Below are 10064 nucleotides of genomic sequence, written 5' to 3'. Positions count from 1 at the left end.
AATACACACACACACACACACACACACACACACACACACACACACACACACACACACACACACACACACACACACACACACACACACACACACACACACACACAAATGCTCAACACTCCCCTTGACAGCTGATGTGAGTGTAACATCATAAGCTGTGCTGTTCACTTAGAAGAAGACTAGCTCAGGGTAAGTATTGATTCCTCTTTTCTCCTTACTCTATCTTTCGCTCTCCGCATCTCTCTCTTTCAAGCCTGGCTTCCATAAGTGTTGTAATTAGTTTCATCCACAGACGCACGTCCCTTTGCAAAGACAATCATGGGAATGAAACTACAGCACTTTGAATAAATGGGCTCTAAATATGGTTCATCTGGTTCATCTGTCTGACAATTTATGCTTTTTGCAAAGTAAGAAAGTAAGAAAATATTGCCCAGTGCTGATGAGCCCTCAAAAGCACATCCTTATGTTTAACAGCAGGTGTAAAAAGTTTATCTGGTTTAGGATTTTGAGTTGATAAGCTTTTTGCCTTGTGTGTGTTAAGATGGGGCTAAATCAACTGCTAAAAAACAAAAGTGTGCACGTCTTTCATGCGTTTGAGTAAGTGCCTTGCAGCTTCAAACTCAGTCTAGAAAGGAGCAGGCATGTTTTACTTTTCACAACCATGAGTCTGTCAGGGTCCTCTTGGGTCTGAGTGATGTAATTACATCATCAGACGGTGAGCACGAGGCTCTGAGCAGACAATACACTTCAAGTATGCATGGAACTTTAAGGCAAACTTCAAAGAATTATAAGAAGAATGACTTGGCTGTGGTGTCTCCAGCTGGCTGTGTCCACAGCAGAGTATAATCTCCACTTTAGACAAGTCCTAAAGCCAGAACTAAGCTTAATGGAGAAGACTGGTAAAAAAAAGAAGGCACTAAGTTATGAGGCTAAACCAAAGAAACTCAGTCAAAATAACACTTCAGTGAATACTGACTAAAAACAAATTCAGAAACTTCGACAATGCTTTGGAGAACAAAAGAATGAAAGCAAGACTGATTTAACATCAAACACAGGTCGAAGGTGGCGATAAATCAAGACAAATAAAAGGAAATCCCCTCTCTATGGGAAGCTCTTATTGCTTTCAGGAGGGGGCAAACAGGTCTGCTTAGAACTACCGGAAAATAGGATAGTGAGAAGATCAGAGCTGCATCCCCAAAACAACCTGGTCAATCAAGGATAATTTCAAGAGTCTGAGAGGGGAGGAAAATCTCAAATCTGAGTGCAATTGAGGAAAAACTGAGAAAAAGGTGCAAGAGAGCCAAAGAGGAAAGATATCTATAATAAGACAAAGGTATTCAACGAAACCACAGAAATAAGGAGGTTTATGAAATACCTCTCTCTAAAGAGCTGCACCACAATAAGATGGAGCAGAAAGTAAAACCCACAATACTGTTGAGAAGAGCCTGTGCAATATAAGCCAGGTGGTGAGAGTTGATGATCATGCAAAAACAGAATGGCTACATTTAACTATTTTACTTCTTTATAGTTTCTGTTCTCCAGGTTTGCAACTGAGTGCTTTGGTTTCCTCCCTTTAATTAAAATTATTTAAGTAACAATAAAGTAAATATTCTTTTGTACTAGCTGCCACACAAAGACAAACACGCGCACAATAGTTTTAGTGTCAAAGTCAATAAGGGAACAGTGTGTGTTTCATGTGGAATGTGGTTTGTTTTCACGCAACTATGCAATGCAAGCAGGAATGCAATTAGAAATGTCAAAGCTGACTATTTGTTGTTTGAAACATTAGACAATCTGAATAAACCTGTGACATTTTAGATCATTAAACCGTTGATGGAGATAGAAAAGCCCTAGAACTCCCCCCACAAAACATGATGAATGTGTTGAATATGAACAATACAAGCATCACTTTGCCTCTGGTTCTCGGTTCAGTTCTTTTCATGTTATGCTCCTATAGCACGTGATCAAACAATCATATTGTGCCAGACCATTCCCATAATTATTTTTTCTTATGTTGCTTAAAGCACTCAAACATTGAGATACATTTAGATTTAGAAAGGAAGTCAAAAGATAACTACAACAACAAGCAAGTAACTGAGTTTAGTGAATTGTCTTTGACTTATATTTTCAATCTCTCCCTGGACACTAACAAACGTCTTCTACAGGATATGGAAATATGTTTTTGTTCTTCCTTGTTTAATTGAGTTGGCTTCAAATGGAGCAGACTGGGATTGTACCACAAAGGGTGGCCTAAAGAAACAGGGGTAAAATGAGTCATTTCAAGCTGTTTGTGAAAAAAGGTGATGCAACAACATACAAACTGTAGACATAAATAAAAAATAAAAAAAGCATATAAACCTATTCTAGTAGACCTCAGGAATAAAATTATAAAGCCAGCAAATCAGTGTAATATGGAGCCTTTAACATTTTGTTACTATGGAAACTTACAGTCTCATCAGGCAGCCGCACTGCTGACAGACAACAGACATAACAACACTGCACTGGGGCTAGGCTGTATTGCATATTGATCAATAATGCATGCTGCTGGCAGGATGAGAGAAGAATTGGATTCCCCAGAAAGAGGAATGGTAATAGAATTGGCAAACCCTTCTTGATCTTCCTGTTTTTTTGTGTGTGCATCCTCGCTTATTGAGAACATACTTGCTCATACTAAATTAAGTTAAAGCTGAGCGGAAGAATGCTTAAACTGAGTTCTTGAAAGATAGATAATAAAACTGCTGCTGTGGTGGAAACTGTGAAGATATGGAGCTGAGTATAAAGTGCTGGTCCGTACAACTGACAGGTGTAGACGTATATATGTATATGACAAGAGCGGTGAACTATCATCTTTGGCAACTGGCATTCCCACCTGAAACACTGGTCATCAACGAAAAAAGTATATCAAACGCTCACTTTTTGGGTTACTGATCACTCTAGTATTCATATACACTGGTCACCTTTTTAGGTACACTTGTTCTTTCACACTCAATGTATTAAGGTGTTTAGAAATAGTCAAAGACTAGTAAATGAGCATCAGAATTGGGAAGAAAGGTCATTTAAGTGACTTTGAACGTGACATTCTTGTTTGTGTCGGAGGGGTTGGTCTAAGTTATCCAGAAACTTTTGACTACTGAGACTTTCACACATAACCGTCTGCTTTGTGCTGATAGGAAGGGAACAGTAACTAAAAAAAAACAAAAACTCATTTCCAACAAGGTAGGCAAACACCCAACACAAGGAACTCTTAAACAGTTGGGGATATAGCAGCAGAAACCACACTTATGATAGCTAAGAACAGGACACTGAATACAATTCCTACAGACTCACATAAATCTGACTTTCCAGGTCAGCTGCCACATTTGCATGGTAGTGTCAGAATATGGCCTAAACAACATGGATCCATCCTGGCTTACATCAGTTGAGGTTGTAATGCTGATTTTCTCGGAACCTTAGTGTTGTGGCTAACCATGTCTATACTTTCATGACCACAGACCCATCTTTGGAATAACTCATTGTATCACAAAGCTCAAATCACCTCAGACTGATTTCTTGAACGTGACAAAGAGTTCAGTGTACGGAACAATTTCTCACGAAATCTCAACCCACTTTTGGCATGTGATAGAACAAGAGATTCACATCATGAATGTGCAGCTGACAAATCTGCAGCAACTTTGTGACGGGATCAAAGATCCCTGAGGACCATTTCCAGCATCTTTCTGAATCTATTAAGGTAGTTCTAACGGCAAAATGAGATCTAACCCAGTGTATCCAATAAAATGCCCGGTGAATGTATTATATATTACTTTTTAATGTTTTTTAGAGGAAGGGTGGGCAAAATAAATACACGTGAACAGTGAGAACACCTAACATTTCTACCTAGTTTAACAGACTCACAAGATCTCAGGCATTGTGGTATTTGGAGTCAAGTTATCAAACAAGTAATTTAAGAACCATGAAGTAGGCAAGTTTTGAAAGGACTGGAGCAAAGATGTTTGGCACCTGGGAAGAAAAGGGGGGGAAGCCATAAAATGAAATGCTTTAGACAGAGAACAGTAGGGGCCACTCAAAAAGACAGATATTCAAGTGATTGTTTTGTATACTGCAAAGGCATAAAACTGATGCAAGACCTTGTAATGTGGGTGCCCCCACACATACATTGACATGCACACAGACGTAAAGATCACAGAAGAAATGTTTATTAAACGCTGCAGCTTTGCATGGGCCAAAAACCAATTGACCATGAGGAAAGTGATGCACGTAAACACACAGCAAACCAAACTACCACTACTTAAGCAACAACAACAAAAGACATCTGTCCTAGACAGATGCCAATAATAACTGATGACAAACAGTTTGTGACATAAAAAGATAGCCATGCTTCGGTGTGAGCAAACCTGAGGGCTAAACTACCACATAGCACAGAGCTCAACACACCTATCCTTTCATTTCATTTGCTGGCTTGGCAAAACTTGACAAAACCTAAAATTTAAATGATAAATTGCGATAGGCAATCCAAGTTTTCTTCATCAGGGTCTGTGCAGAGTTCCAGATAAAGGGCAAGCAACATTTCACCCTTCTTCTACACAAAACAGACCAATTCAGTACCACCTATTTTAGACAAGAAAAGCAGGTCTTTCAAATATATTGTGTCATCAATAGACCTGTCAACAGTACTGCTGAAAGTCTGTTTTTTGAACCAAATCAATCATAGAACATTAGCTATAGTAGCACTGGGTTTGGAACATGCATCAATCATAATGTGCTGAGGGATCTAGTCAGACTTGGGAATACCTGCAGATGATTGGTGGCAAAAGAAAATATGTCACAATGACCCAGCAGCAGTAAATGTCCCTTTGTTCTTCTTTATTGCACACTATACAAGTGGTAAAAGATGTACTTTTTCTAGGTCTTTCAAAAGTATTGTGTGTAATTCTATGGTATTATATGGCAATTCATTGACTTTAGGGAATGCCAGTGACTGGGGCTGTCTGGATGGTAGAAGTAGATAATTACGTTTTGGAACTATGACATTTTTTAAAGACTAATAATGACAACTTGAGAGTTGTCAACATAGCCTAGTTCATTTCAGCCTTTATCCTAACACACATCATCAGCAAGAAACTTCTGGAAATGCATTATCTAACCAGGTTTATTTAACTTGGTTTCTAAAAATATACATTAATTAATCACATAAGTTGGCCCTACAAATAGCTGCAAGAGCACTAGCAGCAAACCGATGAGGACATTAGTAAGAAGGACAAGGAGGCATGTGGTGTACAAAATAAATGATATATCCCACTTCCGAGGAGAAAAGTCAGACTGTAGGTGCTGTCTGTTTACTAAAAGTTCCAATTAAGATTTCTCTTTATGAGGTGAAGAGATAAAAAACGGAGAAGGAACCATAAAGGCAAATGTCACACACAGTCAAGGAAAGCCTACTCAAGCTAGAGATGTGGTCTAATAAACTCCACAAAGATATCCAAATACCATGCTCTAATTATGTTATCAACATATTCGTCTAACATCAAAGTGAGCTTTTTATTAAAAAAAATGACCATGCCCTTTTTCGTGTCTCTTATTCAAGCGTAGTCTAATCAAATGCATCCTAAAACTTGCTTCTTTGAAAAGTTTGGACCAGCCTGAAAACTTTACTTCAGTTCACTCGTGTTGTTTCTGAACATTTGTACTCAAGACAAGTTTTGCTTTCAATAAATGTCACTATATCAATTGCACTGGACACTAGAGAACCATTTCAAGACCCAGCAAATTTCACAAGGAAGATTTCAGCTTAAAGTCCTTTGCTGTTTTTCTATCTTGCCGAGGTATAGCCTATTTATCATCTTACCACCATTCAATGCCAGCTAAGTTTAAGTATATGTTAACTGCATCAATGACAGCAGTGATTTCCCAAGTATTCTCGCTTGTGAACCCTACAAAAAGTCACTTGCATACACTGTCAGGCCTGTTGTGAGCAATTGAAGCAAAGAACAATTTTCTGTTCAATTTTGTTCCATTTGAATAACATTTAAAGGCCTCAGTAGACAGATTTCCCCTTACAATGAAAAATAAACATTTTTATGAAGCAGAAACATGTTTTTCCTCCTCATTTTTCCGTTAGTCATTTTACTATCCTTCATTATCTTGCAACTAGATGAAGAGTCGTTACCCAAAGGATTGGAACAAATGCTTTTATAGAATGGATAACACATGCAGCTCTCAAATACTGACAGATGAGAAAAAGTCTTGTTTTTTCAGTGGTTTCAGTGATCACAGCTTATCTAATACTGGTGTAAGAGCTACTGATCATGTTTCCAGTGGGGATTCAAGCACTTTGACTTTAGTATGGAGGTATGCTGATATAAGTCAGAGATTTTATTTAAAAGGTCATGTATTGATCTTTTATACAAAAATAATAATAAAAAAAACAATTAAATGAATGTTATTCATCCCAGTGTTAGCCTTTTGATGCTCTCCACAGTCTATCCAAATGTCCAGATGGACAGACTTACAGTGTGTGTGTTGTCTTTATGAATGACTTCATGTGGGTGTGTCACTGGAGGCCACAAGACAGTGAGATGCCTCCTGACTGGCAGAAAGAGACTGTGACTGTGACAGTGAGTGAAACATCTGCAAGCATTTAACCTTAAAACGTCTGCAAGCATTCAGCTTTAATCTAATGACAGTTTTGTGCAAAAGCTTTTTTTTTTTGTTTCCATCAGTGGCCTGTAGAGGTCCCTCTTGTACTATGACAATGGTCAGATGTGTGCGGTTGTAAGTAGGAGCAGTGTTCGGGGGTCTCCTTACATACCTTTTTAAATACCTGTTCTGGCTAAAGGTGACATTGCATAAAAAAGTTTGAATGTTAGTAAGTTACATTTTTTGCATACAGTAAAAGTAAATTTGCTTTATTTTACTCAAAGTCAGCGTGTTGAGAGCATAAAGAAATAGGATAAACATTGCCAATGTAACGTGTGCTGCTTGTTTTGTCAATGCAAATGCTTCTTTTTACCAATATAAAGTATATTGCAGAGAGAGAGAGCAACATGTTGTCACATGTTTGCCTGTGACAGTTGCTCTAAGTAGGTCAGTCAGTACATCGGGCCCCTCGCCAGTATCATCAGAGCGTCTGCTAAGAACCTTGTTATCATCTTTGACCAACATCTGAATTTTGAATCTTACATGTCATCCAGCCTTGCTTCCTTTATCTCAGAAATATAGAAAAAAAATCAAATCTTTACTGTAATTCATTAATTTGGACCTCTTCTTGACTTTTGTAACTCACTTTTCACAAGCATCCCCATAGCCTGTCTCCAATTGGTGCAGAACGCAGCAGCAAGGCTGCTAAAAAATGTAACCAGTGCTCATATATCAAACCTTTTCTTGCTGTACTTCCCTCTGTCCCAGTGAAATTCAGAATCCACTTTAAAATCCTATTATTAACATATAAAGCACTAAGCTCCTGCTCATATATCAGAGCTATGAAGATCTTATCACTGATACCGACTTCTCATCTGATCTCCTAATTACTCATATTTTGAATCCAGAGCTGATTACACTTTTGAGGTTGTAGTACCCAAATTTAGGAACAGTCTTCTTCAGCCTAACAGGTTTGTTTGCTGAAAACTCATTTTTATAGATTAGCTTTCCCTTAATCTTTTCACCATTATTTGGGCAATACTGTGGATCTATTTTTGTGTATGAAAGTGTGTACGTTGGAATGAATGTCTTACTCTATGGTTGATTATGAGTCTGTATGTTGGAACGTGTATATCTCTAACGTGTGGCTTTTATTCAAACTGTGAAGCCAGACAATATATTAATCAATCCAAATATGTTTACAAATGCTGATTGTGCTTACAGGATAGTAACTTAGTCTGAAATGTTTAATATAGCAACTCTAGATGAAATATATAGGTGAACACATTTGGCTCACTATTTGGCAAGAAACCGGTCAGTTTTGCACTAGACTCCCATAGAGTATTTTACGGTGTTTCGAGGTGATAATAAAATAAATTACTCATTTTTTCCCACCAGAATGTCTCTGGGAATGAGATTGCGCGCCAGAATAGAAGGAAAACAAACTAAATATAAGGCACTAAGGCTCATTAAATGGCTGCAGAAGAAACACCTGCTAAAAAAGAAGCTTAGATGTCCTGTTTGTCACCATAAGATGAAAATGATTTCCGTGGTGAAGAAAGACCAATATATGTGGTATGTATAATGCATGATAATGTAGTGCATGTAGTAAATATAACAAAATATTTCGGTTATCAATGCAAGAGGGAGCATTAACCTCTTTTCATTATTATTTTCTTCATACTTAATTTTGTGATTATCTTTTCAATTAATGCTCTTGTTTAAGGGTCCATTTCTTTACTTAACTCATTTGTATGTTCTCAGGTGCTGCAAAAGAGCAAGTCATAGGAAAGTTTCCAGAACAATTAGAACTAGCTCCCTCTTTGAGAAATCAAAAACATCTCTTTTCAGTTGGATGAAGTTCATTTACAGGTATATGTAGATGTAGACATTAATAGCAATGCACCTTTCATAATTGAACACCAATACGAGACTTGTGAAATAAAATTAGGGCCTCAGTAAGTAATAATTGCCTCAATTTCTATCACAGATTTTCACAAGGGCTCAGGCTCAGACAAATAGATATGATCGATGATGAAGTGGCTGGCAGCTCCAGAACACTAAGTAGCATGGCAAGACACATTCGACATGTTTGTATACGTGCAATTAAAAGACACAGAATAAACAATGGACACCGTCTTGGTGGTGACAGAGAATTTGTGGTTATAGATGAAAGCTGTCTCCGTCATCAGCGAAAGGTTGGTAAACTCTCAGACAGGTTTGTTAGAATCAATGCAGATCTGAATGTGTCCTCTAAACATGGAAACCTTTACCATAAGTTAAAAAAATTAGTAGAAGCAACCATCTTTTTGAATGTTTCTTTGTAGATATTCTGTTTAATTTTATTCTTTTTGTTTTCAGTATGCACGTGGACGCTTTGGAAATGCATGGAAAAGGAAGAAATGGGTATTTGGAATGATGGGAATTAAAGACAAAAGGCGAAGGCTCGTATTAAAACTTGTTGAAAAACGATCAAGGCGCCACCTTGTTCCTCTGATCAGACAGCATGCTAAGTTGGGTAGTGCCATTATCAGTGATGAGTGGAGAGCCTACAAGAATGTTTTGACAAACATAGGGTACAGACATTACACTGTAAATCACAGCAGGTGGTTTGTAGATCCTCAATCTGGCAGTCATACACAGCATATCGAAAGGGCTTGGATGACCATCAAAGGACATGTCCGTAGACTAAGGAAATCGCACTGAGAAGTTGCTGGAGGAACACCTGATGGTTCTTGAGTCGTCATCTTGGCTTGGTTCGCGACACCCTGATGGACCACTGGGACGCTTATTTAAGGACATACAAAAAATATTTCCAGTTTGAACCAGTCTGGCATGAACTTTTTTTGGAGTGGGTGACTGTTTGGTGTTTTAAAAAACACATTTAATGTTACATGTGTTACTCTTACAATACATTGCCATTTTTGACAGTAGTTAAATGTTATTTCAAGCACTGATTGTAATTTAGGTCTAAGTGTTATAAATGGTGACATTATACATTTAAGACTCACTTTAGGCAATTATAAATGTTTATTAGTGATTAATAAATGTTGACATGTTTTAAACTTTACGACAAAGCTATCTTTTGTCATTTATAAATGTTTATTAGTGATTAATAAATGGTGTTATGCTTTACACTTTACAATAAGGCTCCCATTTGGCATTTATAAATGTTTATTAGTCCTTAATAAATGTTGACATGTTTTAAACTTTACGACAAAGCTATCTTTTGTCATTTATAAATGTTTAGTAGTCATTAATAAATGGTGTTATGCTTTACACTTTACAATAAGGCTCCCATTTGGCATTTATAAATGTTTATTAGTCCTTAATAAATGTTGACATGTTTTAAACTTTACGACAAAGCTATCTTTTGTCATTTATAAATGTTTAGTAGTCATTAATAAATGGTGTTATGCTTTACACTTTAC

At 37.3% G+C, this 10064-nt stretch overlaps 1 protein-coding gene across 1 annotated transcript; it reads left to right on the top strand.

The window, feature by feature from the left end:
- The first annotated feature begins 7988 nt into the window (after positions 1-7988).
- Positions 7989-9634, top strand: LOC113036736 (uncharacterized). The gene is made up of 4 exons (XM_026193189.1): positions 7989-8208; positions 8398-8505; positions 8624-8831; positions 8995-9634. The coding sequence occupies exons 1-4, from the start codon at positions 8033-8035 to the stop codon at positions 9337-9339; spliced, it is 837 nt and encodes a 278-aa protein (XP_026048974.1). The 5' UTR covers positions 7989-8032; the 3' UTR covers positions 9340-9634.
- The last annotated feature ends 430 nt before the right edge of the window (positions 9635-10064 follow it).

This window comes from Astatotilapia calliptera, chromosome 14, assembly GCF_900246225.1.
Source record: "Astatotilapia calliptera chromosome 14, fAstCal1.2, whole genome shotgun sequence".
Taxonomy (NCBI): domain Eukaryota; kingdom Metazoa; phylum Chordata; class Actinopteri; order Cichliformes; family Cichlidae; genus Astatotilapia; species Astatotilapia calliptera.
Note: the sequence above shows the minus strand (reverse complement) of the source record. Positions and strands in the feature narration are given on the sequence as shown.

What these genes read in the sequence shown, in the direction of transcription:
- LOC113036736 (XM_026193189.1), top strand. Translation starts at nt 8,033, where the DNA reads ATGTCTCTGGGAATGAGATTGCGCGCCAGAATAGAAGGAAAACAAACT. An exon ending in AAGAAAGACCAATATATGTG is followed by an intron (nt 8,209 to 8,397) that starts GTATGTATAATG and finishes GTATGTTCTCAG; the next exon opens with GTGCTGCAAAAGAGCAAGTC. An exon ending in GTCTCCGTCATCAGCGAAAG is followed by an intron (nt 8,832 to 8,994) that starts GTTGGTAAACTC and finishes TTTTGTTTTCAG; the next exon opens with TATGCACGTGGACGCTTTGG.